General features: G+C 40.0%; 1 protein-coding gene across 6 annotated transcripts in view; it reads left to right on the top strand.

The window, feature by feature from the left end:
• Positions 1 to 7,678, top strand: part of myo16 (myosin XVI) — a 95,562-nt gene extending 87,884 nt beyond the window's left edge. For all 6 annotated transcript variants that reach the window (XR_004658600.1, XM_034886246.1, XM_034886248.1 and 3 more), the window contains one exon: positions 5,064 to 7,678. Coding sequence is in view for 5 of the 6 variants with exons in the window: in XM_034886246.1 (XP_034742137.1) it covers positions 5,064 to 5,234 (171 nt within the window). In the remaining variant the exon portion in view is untranslated. The remainder of the gene's footprint in view (positions 1 to 5,063) is intronic.
• Positions 7,679 to 20,609: the final 12,931 nt, after the last annotated feature.

Genomic DNA, 20,609 nt, shown 5'->3' with positions numbered 1-20,609 from the left:
CATCAGTTTATCTCTATTCTATACTTTATAATACTTTCATGTGGATTAATATAGACTTCTAGTAGGATACGATAACATTTTTTGTAAGATATTTTTTCACTTGAGTTGCATCTTTGAAAATGTTCTGCCAAGATTTCCTGCATTTGAGTTGAAAGCTGCTTTTGTTCAAAACACCTTTGAAAAATGTATAGGATATTGGTGACAATTTCAATATGCAATCAAAAGACGAGGCGATCAGTGTTGATCAGTGTTAAGTAAACGCCTCTTGTAGTGGACAGTAGGCATCCTTGTTTCCAAGATGCTGTCCTTGGATTAGCATATGCAAATGAGCATGCATATAACTCCAATAAGGATTTTACTGCTAACGGCACTCAAACTTAAGTCTGTTCAACAAAGAAGAGCTGCAGTTTTTGAGGTTGCTTATTCATCTGCTGGTATTTTAAGTTGCTGAATCCATTTCCCAACCCCGTCCTTATACCTTTTCTTTTTAAGATTATTTGTTGTTGCTGGTGTTGCATCTAATTTAGAGTTGTTTAACCCTAAGAAGTCACTCCAGATGTCTATGTTCATGTGTCTGATATTATCTTTGTGCAAAAAGTGGTGTGTCAAAGTGTGGCTTACTCACTGTAATCATTGAAACGTGGAAAGGGAGACACATTCATCTTGTTTTTTTACTTCACTAATCTGCTCTATTGTCTGTAACAGGTTCATTACCATGAGTTCATTCAAGAGATGGGAACAACTCTGTGACCCAGAATACCTCTCAATTAGCTGCATTTCAGACTGTGTTAATGTAGGATTAGCAGAGATAATGGGATAAATGAAAAGGAAAGGATGAAGGAAGGAGAGAAGGACGGGAAGCTCAGTTAGGAATGAATAGACCGACTTGTTTTGGTTCCTGTAGTTAGTAGTCAACAGCAGTCCAGACAAGTCATATAAAGAATAGGCGGACTATGTGTTTTGCCAACTAAATTATTGGATGGTACAGAGATTCATATCCTTTGTACATCCCTAAGTAATGACGTTTAAAGGGGGAGAAGGGTTGCAACACATGTTTGCTATTCAGAATGACCACGCTGAAAGGATGAGAGAGACAGGCACAGACAGAGAGCATTGGTGTCTCTGCATCCCCCATGTTTGGCAGGGTTAAGGAATATGTTTGAATAAAAAGGTGTCATGCTAGTTTCTCTGAAATCCTCACGTCATCAAACTCATTCAGGGAAATTTCCAGGAAAGAGCTTGCACATCTCTCTCTCGCTCTAATCAATCCTGCTCTTTTGCCAGTCATTGCTTTCTCTCCTACCATCAACCAGTCTGGGAAAAAATTGTTGTGTAGATACACATTATTAAAGTGCCCGTATTATGCTGATTTTCAGGTTCATAATTGTATTTTGAGGTTGTAAGGGAATAGGTTTACATGGTTTCATTTTCAAAAAACACAATTTTTCTGTTGTACCGCACATTGCTACAGATCCTGTTTTCACCCTGTGTGTTTGGGTCTCCGTTTTAGCAACAGAGCGAGACGACTCACTTCTTTACTATCTTTGTTGGAAGTCGCACATGCGCAGTAGCTAGGTAATATCACATCCGCTAGATAACTCTTTCTCCAACTTTGGTCAGTACAAGGCAGTGATTAGCTGGGAGACTTCTTCTAAACGAGAGCCGGATTGGAATAGCGCTAGCAAGCTACGGTTAACCACCTCGTCTCAGCTAGTTGCGTAGAACGTTGTGCGGATTTTGAATAGCTCACCCGGAGACTGAAGGCAGAGGACATTCTATACCTGTATCCCACGCAAAACAGCATGGATAGTTTTTTCAAGTTTGCATGCGTGTGGAAGCACCAGAGACACAAAATAACACACCAAATCCCAGAAAAATTGATTTATTTTGTTCTCATAATATAGGCACTTTAAGTGACCTCTCAGTTTTAGCTTAGAAAGACCTAGGACCTAGAACAAGTATTCACTTTTTCCTTGTTAGTGTTGTAATGGTTGAAGCTATAGCACCTAGAGGTTTATTAGAGGCATCCGATATATTGTTAATTATTTATAGTGTATGCAAAGGGTTGTGGATGTGATGTACACACGCATTGAATGGGATCAATCAGAAAACCTACAGGAATGTATAGGTGTTTGACAGTAGATTGTGTGTTTTCTGAGGAGAAGCTTTGAGATTGTCACACTCTGTGGCCTCGACATCCAGTCTGTGAGTGACAGTTTGGAGTGACAACTATTCTTTCTACATTACCATATTATTACCATAACATAACCAAGCCATTAACATGTTGGTGTGGATATCGGCTCCCTCCCCCAAGCCCTTGTGCAGGGAATGGCCAATGTTTCAGATGTGTTTCAATGGAGGAATGGAGTGCGGGTGTCCTTTAAACAAAAAAAATGTTTTATTTTGGCTATGAAATTCACAGCTATTTTATATTATTATACACTCATATAAGATTGTTAAAGGGAAAGCATGTAAGTGGGTGTTTCAACAGAAAACAGCCCTGCTTTAAAAAAAAGGTGCTGTACTGGTGGAGTCATGTTGTTTCAGGTACTAATGAGACAACAAAATAAAATCCAGCAAGTCCAGTCTGAGTAAGGGAAGAAAAAAAACATTAAAAGACACTGCAAATAATCTATCATGAATGCACAAATATTTGATTGGCAGCACCTTGCTAAATGAAGTCACATTGTGGTTTGGAAAAAGCCTGTTTAAAATGTTTTGCTGGAAGAGCTTGCATTGGCAAGTCCCCTGCATATTTTCATGCAGCACTGTTGAGCACTCTGAGCATGGCCCATTCTATCAACTCAAACTTTCTACAAACTTTCAAGTCATCAATTAAAATAGTCTTTTGAGGTCCATAAAGACATAGTTCTCCAAATTTGATGTGGAGGAACTTGACGGGCCAAACAAAATCGCTTGTGGCTGATTCCTGCAACCCTGTTCCAAAAGTTGTTATTAGCAGCATATTATTGCCCGTGGTTTTGGAATGAGATTTTCACAACATGTTCATGTTGTTTTAGTGTCCACATAGTTGCCATTGGAGAGAGTTTTTAAGCATGAGGTAAATGTAATTTCTAAATGCATAGATACCATTGCCACTTTGAAGAGGAGTGTTACATGATATGTATTTTCAGGCATCAAGGCCTCTATGTGTCCATGTACCGTCATGCATTGTAGAAGGACATGGTGTTCTTGTCTACTGTTCCAGTAGCTGGTGTTCCTGCCTGGCGCCAGTGCAGAGAATAGCCTGGCAGGGAGGTGTAAATTATGGATTAGGTTGCTGAGTATTGTGCTTGGGAAGGTAATCAATGTGTATGTGTGTTTGAGTGCATGTGCACATGGGCATTCACAGGTGTGTGGTTCTCCAGGTATTTGATGCTGTGTGTGTCTGTGTATGTGTGTTTGTGTGTGTGTGTGTGTGTGTGTGTGTGTGTGTGTGTGTGTGTGTGTGTGTGTCAAAGAATGTCATGTGTGCAATTACCATTTATTCGTGTACTTTCTGAATGTGTGCCTGTGGCAATGTCTATGCGTCACTAAATGTACTGTATGCTTTGTAATATGTAGAGAAAATGTTGCATTTCATGTACTGTTAACTTAATTTAGCTCACAGCTCCAACTCCAGTAGAGATGATTAATGGTGGAAGGGGTAGAGGAAATGTATGTAGGTAACTGCAATTACAGCGTCAAATCTCATTTTTATCAGTTTTATGAGAATCTTAAAAGATAGAACTGGCAATAAATTTTCTAGATTTTTCTTATTGTCAATAAATCTCATGAAAAGACTAACATCAACAAAGGGTTGATACTACTAACACGTGTTTATACTATACAATACTGCTTATTCCTCCGTGTCATAGAGCTCAAAACATATCAGTTTAACCACACTATGTTTGTTACAATTTGCTCCTGGTTTGGACCCCAGAAGCAGATTCAGACTCAGACACAAAGGATTGGAGTAAATAGTTTTATTTTATCTCTGTACTTGCAAGTGAAGAGAGTAAAACAAGGTGGCGAGGTGGCTATCCTGGTGAAAGCAGGTGGTATCTGGTGGTGTGGAATTTGTGGAAGCCTGAAGAGTTACCAATTGGAGAGCCACGCCCCTGTTGATGAGTGTGCACACACACACACACACACACACACACACACACACACACACACACAAGGGAGGTGACACAAGGAAAGACAGACCGGGAAACGTTCGGGAATCCAGAGGTCCCAGACCGGGCTGTGACAGTGTGATAGGTTACTTTAGTAAGATCAACATGATCACTGTAGTTTATTTTAACTTAATCCAACATCAACATCCTGTTGCCTTTAATACTCACTAATACAGTGAATGTGTATTAATCCCCAGCTAAAAGTAGTGCCCAACAAATATACTTTTAACTCTTGTTTAAGTGGCATTAATTAATAACTTTGGTGCCATGTGTTTTATGAAATTACTTAGCCTTTGAAACAAATGAATGGACGAATGGCAGTGTCAGAGGTCAGAAAGCAATGTGAGACAGAACGACACATTTTTGCTTTTGGTGTTTGCGTGGGATTTGTTGACAGTGAGGAATGTATACAGTATAATCATGCCAGGCTCATCCTTGCGATCCTATCTATGAGCATGAGGACACTGTTTTTCACTTTAACAGCCCATCATCTGCCACCATTACAACCTGCGGTTCCTAATCTAGTCTTGATCGTTAGGGTTCAGTCCTGTTGCTGGTATCATTGACCGAGGCAGACTGGAATACCCGTCTGATTGCTTCGCCTGTGTTTTATCCACAGAGCTGCTGATGGGTCTGACCGTGCAAGACTGCCTGTGTCCTATTTTTCTTGCTCTGTAGGTAGTAATCTCTTGCCTCGGTTTTAGGTTTTTTGGCATTTTCTCTATGTTAAACCAATACTTGTCATTCATACTCCCTTCTCCCTTCCGCCTCCAATCACACCCTGGTCATTTCATGTCATTTACTTGTCAATCCATTCAGGAGAAGTAATTACTTAGTGTGTTATTTGAATGTAAACATGCTCTGTTATTTCTTCGCCTCTTCTCTTTTCCTTCATCTCTGCTACAGGTGTTCCAGCGGTTACGTCTGTCCAACGGGGATCAGAGTGCCGCCCTTGGGGAGCTTCTGCGAGCGCGCCGTGTGCAGTGTGAGGGGCGGGGTGACTGGAAGCACCGTCCACCTCAGCCCCCATCCCTGCCTCCCACACTGCTCTGGACCAACAGGAAGGCCTCTCCATAACAGAGGTTGTGTCATGCAGTCACATGTATTGGTTGTGAAGTTCTTTCCTCTCCTTCTCTTCAGCCACACTCGCACATGCTCTTTATTTTTTATTTTTTCCCAAAGTGGACCAAGTAACCTCAATGCCCAGGGGCTAGGTGAGTGCTCCAAGCTCCAAAGCGTGAGCCTTGTCCCTGGGCTGAAGGTCCTGCTTCTGCGCCTTTTGACCTTAACTGTGGTTGATTCCCCAACCTATATGATAAAACCTCAGCACTCTATGATGCTGAAGTGTTTTCTCTGAAAAAAAAGTGTGGGAAAACATAGAGGTCCATGGGGAGCTGTGTTTTGTGCTCAACGAATTTATTAGCAAAAACAGAAGGTAATTTATTTTCAGTTCTTCTGAGACAGAATGAATGACATCAATCAATGAGAGGCTGAATTAAAGAGCAGAGGATTATTGTTTTCCTAGTAGTCAGATATTAAATGGCCCTTTTAGTCTGTGTGTTTCAAGTTGTTCTGTTGCGCACAAAGGAGCTCTACCCCAAAACATGGTGCTGATTATACTTGACGTGCTGTCCTGTGATGTTACCATGAATGCTTGTATGTGCCCCCCCAAATCTCAAACCTCTCTGAAGTTTACAACGACGCCTTCGTACACCTCCAGTTTTTAGAATTGGTGTACTGGCTTTAACATGAAACCTTTTCAGGTACAGCTCTGGCTTAGTCTCTTACATTTAGGCTCAAAGTGCCCTGGCAACAAGTGACCATGGCTCAGGGTAACCAGGGGTCGGGGTAACCTTAGAAATATCCTAAGGTGCACTTCTCTTCCCTATTGTTTCCACCAGCCTTTGAGGAACAAAAACCTTGGCCAAAATGCAAACTACTGCACTGACCTTAACTAAGAAAAGGCAATCTAACAAAAAACCCTGCTTTGTTTTAAGGTATAAAGGTAAAGCTAAAATGGCATAGCTTTAGCTGACAGGTATGTAGTTCATGTTGTGAACATGGAACTCTGTGCCAAAGTGACTTGTGAAAGATATGTCTAAACTTACAATTAAAGTTATAAAAACGGATGCATACAGTAGTCTCCTTACATACGTATTCACAGACTGACATAAATGACCAAATCATAGCTGTTACTGCGGTTCCGTGGGGATTCAATTGACCATTTTCAAATAGATCGGAAGAACATGGCGAAAGGTGGAGAGAAAGAAACAGTCTACACCTAAAATGTAGCGACTTAACTCTGCTTGCGTCTCATCAGCATCTGAACAGTTTCATGTCTTCAGTGTTGTTCAGGAGACTGTGCAGAGCTCAGGAACTCACGCACAGATGAACTCGAATATTGTACAGATTGCTCCAGCGTAGGTGTGTTGGCACAGACGCCCATCACCTTCTCCGTCCTTCCTGCATCTCCTTTCCCGTTTGACCCTACCAAACAGACTCCTTTTCCCCCACTTGGTCTTTGACACTGCCCCCGCCTTCCTAATGGATCAAACCAGCTCTACGGGTGTTTCCATAGTAACCGCTTTGTAAATAGTGACCAGTGATGTATGTTATAGCTTTTACTATGGCAGGAAAGCACAGAGATTGAATTGAAAGATGAAGAAGAGATGAAATAATACTGTCTATGACGGTGAAACTGAGATTTAAGAATGTCTTGGGTTAGATGCAATGACTGAGGTAAAGAGAAGAGGTTTATTTTAAAATGTGAATCTTTTTTTCAGAATGATTGTCTATGGCTATGAAATTCTTTATACTTTGATATTATTTGTTTTTTTTCCCCTCTTGACCCCGTTGTTTTGTTCTTATGATGCAAGGCAGATGTTTTCATTGCATTTGGATGTTTTATTGCACAATGTTTTTATGTGGTGTTGTGTTGACTTCTGTAATGGGCTGGGTGTGTCTCAACAAGCTGTTTGATCTGCGGATATCAGTCTGGATTGTTAGAGCCACAAAGTATCAATAGCTCTGATGGATTTCTCATTCCCACTGATTACCCACAATGTGTCTAATTGATTCAGCATTACAAATTAGCAGCACTGTCACAGGATCTATTTCCGTTGCTGTCAGTGAACAAATATTCAAGAAGAATTAGAGGAGATCGCTGCTATTCTCAACAGAGATGGGAAATCAGCTGGGCTGCATTTTTGACTGACTGGCTGAATGTATAAATACAAAGTTTTCTTTTACTGCCTGAAACCCCGTCTAACTTATTACTAGAATGTGCGCCTGTATCAAAACAGTGTATCTGACTGCTTAATGTGATTATTGTCTAAGTTATGTATGCAGTCAATTTTTTTAAAGCAAGGTAATACCAATGCAGCATTTCTTATAAGTTATTGGTTTGTGTCATGATTCACACATTGTGTGCTGCGATTGGGGTAGCATGAGTAGGACTGCAACTCAGAACTATGTCAAACATGTTCATCTTATTTTCAGCTCATTCACACAAGGATTTAAACCTATTATCAAACAAAATAGAAAGGAACCGAGATCAACCTGCTCAACCTTGCCAATGCCAAAAGAAGAGAATGCATAGCCTCTACATTGGTCCTTCATTAAGGTCAGGGTTCTGGTTAGTCATGTGTGTTGTGCTTTTTTTGTATTACCATGTGTACTGAAATCATGAAATGAGGACATGAATTGTTTTTATTGTCTCTTAAAGCATATCAGTGCTTTTTACCTTGCATGACCACACGTTGGGTGATGCTCTTTATGACGTGCTTATGCTGAAAAGATAAAGGCTGTTTAATGTGAAGAACTGCTTCCCATTGCACTGTGAATCACTGCACTGTCCCCGTCATCACACACAATCCCTGATGACCTAGCTCAGTCTGTCGTAAGCATTACCAAACTGGCAGCCAGAATACTGCCAGTCATTGTTCTTAGTCAGAAATCTTAAAATGCTCTGCTCTGAGAGCTTTCTGGTGCTACAGCCAGTGTAGAATGGCCATTTTATTGTCCCCAGTCCATTTATAGTTGTCTGGAGAGACGCAATATTTTAGACATCTAAACAGGGGTATCTCACTGCCTTTCATAGTGTTTTTTTTAATTATAGTAGTCTTTCTTTTGTACATGACATGACATAAAGTATATTTGAACCTGCATACATAGTTTGTGGAAAGGAAAAAAAGATTGTATGTGATATGTCATAATTATTATGTTCACAATGTTTTATAAGTACTCTACCTGTACAGCAATAAAGCACAATTGTGTCAATGCCTGTCTGTCTGTGTGTCTGTGTGTGTCTGTGTGCGCATCTCTGTGCGTGTGTACATGCGTGTAAGAGTGTTTGTGTACGTAAATAGTTCATGTCAACTACAGGACCCAGATTTTATATAATGGTACATAATTGGGTGTGAATGCTGGAAGCAACTTCATTCAAACATCAAAACGTTTAGCTCAATTAGAACAATGTTTTACTGTTATCATTTAGACCTTTCATACTTTATTTTGATGTAGTATGTCATAGAAATATTCCACATTCAAAGTAAGTTATGGAATGTTCAGAATTGAAACATATTGACACTTTTTCATGAATTTTCACTTGTTCGTGTATTCAATTGACTCTATTTAAACATAACACACCAAGGCTACATTAGCTGCCACTAGCATGACAGAAAGTACTCAATGTCCAAACTGTCAGTTAAGTTGCATTGTGGGTAATTTAGGTGTCAGGTTTTGACAAGGTAGAATAATGTGTGAAATAAAAAAAAAAAACTGGTTCCGCGTTAATGTTTCTGTCATTAGTCTGACAATGTTATGGGAATAAAACGCTAAATATCTGGTGTACTCTTCATCTATAAAGTAACCAAAGTAATCATCTAATATAGAGTAATGTATGTGTTGTGTAAGTAAAGTACAAGAACTTCAAAATTATTTTTATGTACATACAAATTGTGTGAGTGTGACTTCTAACAAAACAGAGTGTACTGTATATTGTAATTTCCCCACTGGGGATCATTAACAGTAAAAAATATTATTATTAAAAAATATTTTAATCAAAATACTTGGTTACATACTACCCCTGGCTGGGTATGTGTTTATCAATTGGAGTGTCTATGTTTGCATAGTAATCCTGCAAGTAAGATTGGCATGTAGAGAGCAAAATGAGCAACACAGTCATCAACATGACTGTTTTACAACAGAGTGGGAGGCAGATGAACATGGTAGACCATAAGTTATTACTGTGGGGCCTACCACACATATAGTTTAAGTTTTTGGTACTCCCACTATAAGTACATGTGCCTTTATTTTATTGTGACCCCTTAGGAAATGTAACATGTTTGCAGGTTTCAATAATAATGTCAGTGTGAGGTGACATTCCCCAGGATATGGAGGCTGCAGCACCAGGTATTTACTAACCTCTGGAGGTTTCAGTTCAGAATCAAGTCAAGACAAGCACAAGTCCTTCCAGCTGGAACAATCAAACATTCCCACATTAATAATCTGCTATAGTACCTTAGAGGAATGTTTCCCCCAAGCAGTAGTTACTGGTAGGCTTCACCTTAGAGTGTGTGAGTCTCTGTTTGAAGTTGTTCCCGTGTATGTCACAGTAAACCGCTTCTACCAGAGGGTGCTGACTCATACGCACCCAAATATGTACAGTCTTTACTGTGATAAAAAAAAATTAAAATAAAGACTTGAGAGATATGAGGCTGGAAAGACTGTTTATTAAATCAAGGGAAAGTAACTACATGTAACTTTTAAATTTTTCTGAAATCATGATCATAAAGGACTTGTAACAGCAAACAAGACTAACACTGAGAAGAACGATGTTATGTTATATATAGATTTTATTCATGCCTTTGCCCCAGTCTGATTTTTCCTACAAAGTCAGAAAACAACTTTACGGCAGGTAGATGCCGCTGTAACACATTTTGACAGGTCACAGATTTTGCTGTAACACCAAAAAAGCCTGTGTTTGTGTATCCAGCCAGGTAGGAGGTAGCAGGAGATTTCTTTATATCATGTACGCTTTATTATAGTGTAATTTTATGTCAGAATTTATCTTTTGTAGTTATGGCTGATACTGGGGCAAGGCCAACATAGCAAAAAAAAGGTTATTAAACAACAAAATAAAAAAACTGGAATCTAATCTGACGTTTGTTAAATATCAAATTTCCACCTGCCTCACTCACGGACTGTCAATCACCACTAAAACAACACCCCTTTCCAAGGTTATATAACTCCGCCCTTCAGGCTTGTGACACTCTTTTACCCTCTAAACAAACTAGGGAGAACAAAGAAAGGAGTCATGTGAGTCTAATGGACTTATTCATTGTATAACACTTGTATTTGCCCACATTGAATGTCATGCCTGAAAGCTAATATATAATGTTTGATTAATGTTAGACTGCAGGGTGAAATCCTATTTGAATTTAAGAAAAACCCAAGTACAGATTGTGGATGCAGTGCAGACTGTGGATGCATTCCTGATGTAAAACAAGCTGTATTTAACCAAATTTGTTACGCTTGATTGTTTAAGGTTATTTAGATGTGACATTTTCTTTATATTTATTATTTTAGACCAAATCATCCATCCATCCATCCATCCATCCACCCACCGATCCATCCATATTCACCTGCAACCAGTGTAAACCTTTTCCCTGCCCTGAGAACAATGAAACCTTGGAAGGGCACTGGATCCTGTGTGTAAACGTGTACACCAAATCAGATGTTCAGTGAACCAACACCCTCAGCCATATAGGTTTTTTTCAACGTTTGAAAACCCAAGTCAATCTTGCCAAGGCTTTTATGCTGGAGACAAGTAAATGATTCAAAACCGGACCCAAATTGGCCCTAAAGTATGTCATATCTATTTCATTCATAAAATAACTTTACAATAACAGATGTGGTTGTGCGCCAGTATACATTCATCACATACTATTTGACCTCCCGGTAACACTAACTCAGTAATATATAGTGGGCAATACAGAACCTTGAAGAAAAGACCTTTTCGTTAGCAGGTGTGGTAAAAAACAGTACCGCTTATGTCCAAAGCTAGAATTTAAATACAATTCAATTGAATTTGACCGGGTCCCCCGAGAGATGCTGAGGGAGATGCTGCGGGAGTATAGGGTGAGGGGGTCCCTTCTCAGGGCCATCAAATCTCTGTATGACCAAAGCGAGAGCTGTGTCCGGGTTCTCGGCAGTAAGTTGGACTCGATCCAAGTGTGGTTTGTCCTCCGCCGGGGCTGCGCTTTGTCACCAATCCTGTTTGTAATATTTATGGACAGGATATCGAGCCGTAGTTGGAGTGGGGAGGGGTTGCAGTTTGGTGGACTAGGGATCTCATTGCTGCTTTTTTAAGATGATGTGGTCTTGATGGCATCATAGGCCTGTGACCTTCAGCACTCACTGGATCATTTTGCAGCCGAATGTGACGCGGCTGGGATGAGGATCAGCACCTCTAAATCTGAGGCCATGGTTCTCAGCAGGAAACCGATGGAGTGCCTTCTCCAGGTTAGGGAATTAGTCCAGCTGAGAGGAGGCCTCGGGGAAGACCCAGGACTAGGTGGAGAGATCATATCTCCAGCCTGGCCACGGAATTCCTTGGGATCCCCCAGTTGGAGCTGGTTATTGTGACTCAGGAAAGGGAAGTTTGGGGGACCCTGCTGGAGCTGCTTCCACCGCGACCCGATACCGGATAGGTGGATGAAGATGGATGGATGGATGGATGGATGGATGGATGGATTACATTTTATTTATAGTATTAAATCATAACAAGAGTTATTTCAAGACACTTTACAGATAGAGTAGACCCAACAATTCCAGTAATTCCCCCAAGAGCAAGCATTTTGTGCAACAGTGGCAAGGAAAAACTCCCTTTTAGTAAGAAACCTTGGGTGATGAGGAAAACTTCCTTTTAGGGAGAAACGTTGGACAGACCCAGGCTCTTGGTAGGCGATGTCTGACAATGCCAGTTTGAGGAATGATGAACAGTGGCATTAATAGTCACAATAAAGATAATGGAACTCTGCCCAGCAGGGCGTTACAGGGTGTAGCAGAGCACTGCAGGATGTAGCAGGGCATTACAGAGCATAGCAGGGCATAGCGACAGCTGCAACCATGATTTAGGTGCCATCGTAATCCAAGGAAACTGCTGGGTGAAAGAACACAAGGACTCTGTGGAATAAGCTTCCCAGAGCTAAGTTAGTAACAAGCATTTCTGGGACATGGATGCACAAAGATGAGAGGAGAGAGGAGCTCAGTGTGTCAAAGGAAGTCCCCTGGTAGTCTAAAACTATAACAACATAATTAAGAGCTGGTGCAAGGCAAACCTGAGCCGGTTCTATAAGGGTTGGTAGATGAATTGGACAACTATGAAGAGAAGCAGAGAAGAGAAGGCGTGCCGTGTCTGAAGCTATACACCCTCCCTCGCCGATCTAGGTAAACCCCGCAACTCTTCACTCCCTAACTATATGCTTTATCAGAGAGGAGCATTTTAAGTTTCAACACATAAATTAACAGAAACTGAAAGTTACAAATGTCCACTTTAATTTAACCCTCTTCATTCATTAACCCAGACAATTCTTGTGGTGCACGATCTGTAGCTCTTCTCTGTCACAGACAAACGAGCTGGTTATAGGCACTAGAAGAGCTCAGCAAGTGAAAATCAGCATGTTTGAGGTACATATGCCTCAGGGTATAGCAGCAAATACTGCTTAGTTAACAGGGTACAATGTGTTCTTTACAAGCTAGGGAACATGATGATGAACAAAAAATATTTAGTGTACACACTGCACAGCTCTAGTAAACACCTAGTATGTGGATGTATATGGATGAGTGGGGAGCAGTGAAGTACTGTAGGGAGAAAGAGTCCAATAACACCGTCAGGGAGGTCCAGTTAGTACTCCCCTCTGTCTGTGTCTTTGTCTATCAGCTGTTCTTTATCTTTTCTCGGATTCTTTGATCCAACATCTAACATCATCCTTTAGTTGGCTTTGGTTTGGTTTAATTAGCAATTTTTAAAATACAAAACACTATTTTTTCTACCATCCATGCAATACTTGCACTACTGATAAAACTTCCTATCACATCCTGTGTTGTTTATTTTGTAAAAATTGCTGATCATGATTTGGCCTCAATTCAAATTTTTTACAATTGTTTTTTGTAAAAGCCCCCAACATCATCAGAATGGAAGTATTCTACAAAACGTTTGCAAGATTCAACACAACTGCATTGTTTTTATACAAAGCCCCCAGGGACAGTGATGGTGTTCCTTTACAGCTGTTGACCATTATTCTAAATCCAAACCACAACCACAGGAGGGGTGTTTCCTAATTCCTCCCCATTACTAGAAATGGCAAAGGGGACACTTCTTCTGGATTGAAAAGGTGCTCCATTACACAAAAGGGAGGGGTTAATGGTCAAGCGTTAATTTGGACCAAGCTGCCCCCTGATGCTACACCAGTACGTCCTGATTCAAACGCACAGCTTTCTATTTATGGCACTGACTGTTCCTGACTCAGATTCCTCTGATTGTCTATGGTTACTATCACTCCCTTTTAGGGGCAGTTTGTGCCCAGGTGTGTACAGTGTTTATCAATGGTATTCGTTTGTTTTAATGGTAAGAAAGCTATTAAAGCAACCGCAATTCACATGAGCACATGTATACGAAATGGATTAAAAAGTATATTTGTTTTCTCTAATATAAAATGTAAATGTTGCTTGTCCGGCTAACTATTGAGGTAAAGAGTTAGCATAACATTTGTGGAAATAGTTTGTTGGACAAAGGACCTCTTCAGAGCTGGAACATCAAATGAAGTGAAATATATGGTTGTCACTTTATTAGAATAATTAAGCCACCCATTTCTTATCATAAGCTACGTTGTAGAATTAACATTCTGTACTTTTGCGGTGCCACTTCGGCTTTACTTAAGTGACAAGCTAACATTGTTGTCAATTAAGATGGTTGTATTTTAAAAAGTCAATTTACATTTAAGCCTGATTTTTCCATTAATAACGTTAAATGTATAATGCTTCCATGCATTACGTCTTAGACTTTTTGATGGTTATGATGATCTTTTCAGCACAGCATGCTAATTCTTCACAACAATATGCATTAATAGCTATTAGTACGAATGGTCCAGATGAATGGGCAAATGCATGACCCACCCTACTTTGGGTAGGGTGGGTCAAGTTTGATTGACTTACCCTGATATTCTTACTCTAACCTTAACCAATCCCACTCACTACTCATGCCTAAACCTGACCAACCAATCAACCGATGAGAGGCAGGTCATGCCTTTGCCCATGCCAGCGGATTTGCTGTCAATAAATGACAAGTCTGAAGTCTGTCTAAAATCCCAAAACAACTTTTTTAAATAATGAATTTTGTAAAATATATCTGCCAGTGCTTTGATTGCTAACTGCATATAAGCCCTGCTTGAATAGTAGGCTTGACAGGTGTAAAAACAGTAATTAAGAGGAGCTTGAATGTCTCAGCTCTCAGCTTGTTGTCCACTTGCAGATGACCACAAGCTGGTGACGGAAAGAGCATAAACATGTCAAACCACATGCAGAGAGCCATTTGAATAAACTGTTCTCTGCTGTATTTGAGCACAAGAAGAAAGAGTGCCCTTGTAACAAGAGGTGTTTTTGGTTGTACTTAAGGGTCTTGAGTTTATTTGAACTGAACACAAAGTTTCCATTCACAGTATTCTGGCGTCTTGCCAGACTAACAGTGCCAGATCAAACCCAGATTGTTATGTTCCTAGGAAGCACAGAATGGTGTTGGGGTAAGGGACAACTACTGTTTTTGGCATGCACAACAAGAAGGAAAAAGCAAGGTATTGATCATGTGTGCTTGTTTTGGTCCACAAATCACACTCAAAAAAATCACCAGAGAAAGACTGACATAGTGTACTGTTTGTCTTTGTGTCTATGTGTTTGTGTGTGTGTGCTGGACGAAGAGAGACCAGCAGAAGAGAGGAAGAAGATGCTGTAAGACATTTTAAAGGCCTTGAAAGACAGAAGTAAACACATTTCCTAACTCGATTGATTACTCAAGCACTGGTTGTAGGGTTTGTGGGTTTATGTTGACTATAAACAGCCTGGGAACTGGCTTGCTCCAGTCTGATTGGTGATGTGAAGAAAAGGAACAGGTTAGAAGGGTTGCTTCTGTAGCTGTGAGCCTTCATCGGCTTTTTGATTGCCAGTGTTCGTAACATACATTCAACTGCAAAAAATATTTTCCACAAATGTTGCCATAATGTTCATCTTTCAACCCCACTTTACTGCGTACCCTAACCTCAAAAATCCCTTCTCTCCTACTTTTGCCCCATCTGTTCCTTATCTCCCCCCCCACATGACATTTTCTCTGTCCTCCTTTGACCCCACTGTGGTTCCCTCATCACCTCTTCCCCCATTTCTGGCAATGGCACGGATTTCCGAATACTGCTTGCTAAGAGTGTAAAAATCAATAACATCATCGCAACACTGTCTCACTTTTCAATAACACAACCTTTGTCTCTCCAGACATACCAATCAAATCACATCAGCTCAGCCTTCAAAGCACCAGATTAGACATAAACTCACACTGCCAGAAGCCCTACCACTCAAAGTGGTGGACGGAAAATAGTAATACAACTTTCCTAAAACTGCATAAAAGTTTGTGCAAACAATTGCTAATAAATTATAAGCGATAAACCTACGGAGCAGGCACATGTTTTCAATTAAACTGAATGAACTCTACCTGCTTAGCACCAAACAGAAGGCCAAAGTAAGCAACTAACGGGTAAATATAGTAGAGCAACTAGCTGCTAAAGAGCCAGATATTCTTCTCTGGAGTTAGTGGAGAATGAAACAGAGAGAGGATCGAACATGAGATAATTAATGGGGGACTTAGCTTGGTTAGAAGAAAGGTGAAAAAGGGGGCCAGAAATTACTCTAAATGTTGCTTGGTGTCTGCATAAAAATACAACTGGTTGCGAACACTTTTGCCTAAACAATGTTATAAGGCGATAACATGCTGTTGTGTTTCTGACCTGCTCAAAAGCCTTCAAATAAATTAATAAAAAACACAGTAATCTGCAAACTGACTTGTAACCACTTGATAATTGAATGTGTAAACAAGTTCCTTTCTTTCTGCACTGTATGGTATTTGAGAATTTCACTCTGACCACCCAGAGTCAAAAACCCCCTTGCAAAGGAAAGTATTGTGTCAATAGCTCAGCAAACACATGCACTCCCAACATACCAGCCTTGGAAATTCCTTCCCCCATCTGAACTTGATAAACAACCCATAGAATATCTTGCTATCTGTGCCTTGGTATAGAACCACAGTAATCCTGTGCTCACATGCTTTTAGAAAAAGGAAAACAAAGTGATAAATCATTGACAGCAGATCAGTTACAGAAGACAAATCCTCCCTGAATCCATTCGGCTTCCACTGAAATCATCCTCTTTCCATTCCCCTTTTCACCCAGCAGTCAGCAGATCAACACACACTGGGACGGTCTTTGATGATAAGGCTAATTAACAGGGCAATTAACAAGGCTTTCTATTGCTGCCAAGGTCAGACGGACCAAGGCATATATTTTCGCTCATATAGACTTGCAAGACGTGCACATATACACATGCATGTCTGTGTGGTAGGGTACTCAGGGGATCATGGGGAAACAGGAATTAGGTGTAATTGTCTTGTGTAGTTCAAACAATTCTACTACCAATGCAACAGTTCACATTTGCTTTGTATGGTATATACAATGCAAAAAGGATGTAGATATAGCATTAGGTGCTTTTGCTGCCACCCTTCCAAAGAGGCATCAATCAACAAAATTAATTACATATAGGATTCATGGGAACTCTGAAAATGGTTTCAATAACTTCTGTATCGTTTCTTTGGAAGCGGGAGTCCTTGACAGTTGAATGTAACCATTGTGTTGCAATGCTGCTTTTTTCCCTCGGGACATCTTTCTAAGGATCTCTCTTTGCTTTGTGTCATGTTTACATTAACAACCCACTCCTGAAAAGCAAACACGGCACTCTATATTGTGGTCTACACGCTACCGACACACATACCGATGCTGATAGTGATAATTTCTTAAATAAGTGCAATATATGATTTAATTTCAAAATAAGGGTCTTTTGGAAAAATATTATCACACACACTGGCCATGAAAACACATTATTGCAAAAGCAAATATTAGTACAATTAAATACAAATGCGTATGCTAAAAAAAATAGAACACAGATTAAATAATAATACAATAAATAACTGAACATAAATACAAATAAAATACAAACAAAAAAATATGCACATTCGCACGTTCTTTGAAGCACCCATAATGGGCTCACTTTCAGGTTTACAATTGTATTTTGAGGTTGTACCAGAAAAGGTTTACATGGTTTAATTTTCAAAAAAAACACCATATTTGTGTTGTACTGCACATTGCAGCAGATCCTGTTTTCCTGTGTGTTTAGCACTCTGTTTTAGCTACAGAGGGAAACATCTTACTTATTTTAGCTACAGAGTGAGAGATTTCACTTCTATACTATCTTTGTTGGGGGTCGCACATGCCCAGTAGCTAGGTAAGATCACATAGCTAGATAACTATTTCTCCAACTTTGGTCAGTACAAGGCAGTATTAGCTGGAAGACTTCTTCTAAATGAGGGCACACTTGTAGAATACCTGCAGAACAGGGACATGGAAGTAGTTTGTAGATTATGGTGAACTAGCAGTGTTTTGCCATTTAGAACGAGCTAGCATGCTAGTGTAGCATGGGCTACGGTTGGCCACCTCATCTAGTTACGTAGAAAGCCGTGCAGATTTGGAATAGCTCTGAAGACAGAGGACCTTCAGAAACCTTTATCTCACTGATAACAGCGTGATAGTTTTTTTTCCAATTTTGTATGCATGTGGAAACACCAGAGACACAAAATAGCACCCCAAATCCCAGAAACAGGGATTTTTTTCATAACATGGGCACTTTAAGTATCCTTAATCTTCTCAGGGGGGGTGTTTATGTTGCTTAAACAAGCTTAAACGGTTGTGTGCTACTTTTTAATCACAAACGGTGCATCTTGCCATATTTTTATCGACAGAAGAAAAATAGCAGCACACGTTTTTTTCTCTGCCTCTCTTTTTTCCACAGTTGTTTTTGCGCTTCTCCTTTCTTCACCATTCTCTCCCTCTTTCTCTCAAGTTTGATGCAGAAGTGGTTGCAGCTGCGCAGTGCGCACTAGGTTCTGTCAAATATTTCCAGTCATGTGACAAGGGCCAGCTGTTTTCGGCACAAACTTTATCCATAAGCGTTGAAAACGTTTGTAAGTGATGATCGCTGATGCAGCTACCCATGTTTTCTATACTGTAAAATTATTATCAATATTTTTTTAAAGGGATTGATACCAAATTAGTTGCTTGTAATTATCAGTCAAGTATTGATACCACAGCATAGAGCCACCAATCTTTACCACACGCCTGTAAGCAGTGGTTTTAAGCTCACATGTGTGTTCTTGTGAAAAAAATCCTGATCAATTCCATGGATCAGTACAATTGGAAGGGAGATAAATTATGCATTTCATGAATTCAGAAGATATACTGAGGTAAATAATAATAATAATAGCCATCCAGCCTGGTCAGGAGAGAAAATGTCAGAAGTTTCTTGGCTTCATCTTGTTGGCCTCGCCTTTGTGTGGTGGCCAAGCTTAATTTTTAATACATTTTTCTCTGCTTCCAGCGGTAAAACAAACGATCAGAGAAACCCACAGACGATAGACTAAACATCTGAGGAAGACACTGTGTAATGGAAAGAGGAAAACACCCTACCATTGTCTTTTGATCTGACATACATGTATATGGTCCTGTGTTTATTTAAAAAGATCCAAGTTCCCCTCATGCCTACCATCCCCCAAAGTGTGAATAACAATTAGTACTGCAAAGTGCACTATCTAATAAACCACTCAACAACCAATTAAATCTCATAATTGCCCGATTAAGAGCTATAAGTAATCTAATTAGCACAGCTGGCTCCCCTTTATGGGTGAAAGAGGAGGTGCTACAATGAGATGCTTGGTGATGGACCTACTTTACCTTTAAGTCGTCCATGGGCCATCTGCACAAACTTTCCGTCAAGAAATTAAAGGGTTAAGGCCTGTGTATGCATGTGTACACACCCACACTAATCCGTTCTGTTGGTTGTGTGTGAAAGTGGGAAACGCTATACATGTATTCATGGATATGTACATGATTTGAATATAACAAGCCCCATAAACATTTTGGGTGAATGTAAATAATACATTTTTTTAACAGGTGAAGCTGCTTAGAGGCAATTAACAGCCTCAGAGTATGTCACTTAGAAAAATAAGTTTCTAATAAGTAGAAAAATAAGTAAGTAAAATTAGAATTTGATATAAATTGTAAATAGAGACCGCCAAGGTGTTGACATGCAGCAAATATCCTTGGATTTGAATTGTGGACATGCAGTTACATCTTAAACTACAAGAAAACCAGAACAGATTTTTATACATATACAGTCAGTGTGTAACTTCATGTGTTCACAAGACTGAGAACACATTAGCAAATGTGGCTCTCAACTCCCTCGACACGTCTGCACTGTCGGTACAATATTTACTTACAATACAGCATAGAAGGCATGCAACTAAAAGTGTTCTTTCTGTCCCTGTAGTCATCCAGTCTTCAATCCATTCGCTGTCTTTGCCTGTGAGGTGAATACTGGCACCATTCCAGTTCAATTCCCCCTCATTGATTAATCTCATCCTATCAAAAGGGCTATCTAAAGTGCTCTGATCCTAATCACGCACACACACACACACACATTAAAGCTTGATCCCCTTTCATCTGATTTTTGTCACATAGTGATGTTTGCTGTATTGGGGGGAGCGTTAGGATTAAATACTTGTGCTGGCTTTGCCATATTATCTACGTGTAATAATTATTACAAAACATAACACAAAGATGGAGAGATCCCCTGGTGCTTGAATTAAACTGTTGCACTTTACAGCACTGGCCCTCGACATGGAGGTTGCAACCCATCTGGTAGGGACAGAAGATGGGGGGGGGGGGTTGGAAGAGGAACACAAATGTCAAAAACACATTTAAGATCTACAGTGACTGCGCAATCATTTTAACGTTTGAGAGGTTTGCTTCCTGTTAATTTGAAATAAATATTATTTGCAGCCCTGACGCTTTCCAATTATATGCAAAACAGCTCAGAAAGACGCAGTAAAAAAAAAAGTTAAAAATCACAGTTGGCAGTTGTGTGAATGCTCACACGGAAATTAACATAGTGTTTGCTTCTTAATATTGCAAGCCAACAATTTTGACAACTTCTGCTCCACACAAGTAGGCCCACTCAAAATCTGCAGCTGTAGCTATCTGGTCTTACCTCTGCAGATGTTCCACAGGTTCTAAACAAATAAAGAAA

This window comes from Etheostoma cragini, chromosome 11 (assembly GCF_013103735.1).
Source record: "Etheostoma cragini isolate CJK2018 chromosome 11, CSU_Ecrag_1.0, whole genome shotgun sequence".
In the NCBI taxonomy this organism is placed as follows: domain Eukaryota; kingdom Metazoa; phylum Chordata; class Actinopteri; order Perciformes; family Percidae; genus Etheostoma; species Etheostoma cragini.
The sequence above is the reverse complement of the archived record's forward strand: the minus strand, read 5'-3'. Positions and strand labels throughout refer to the sequence as shown.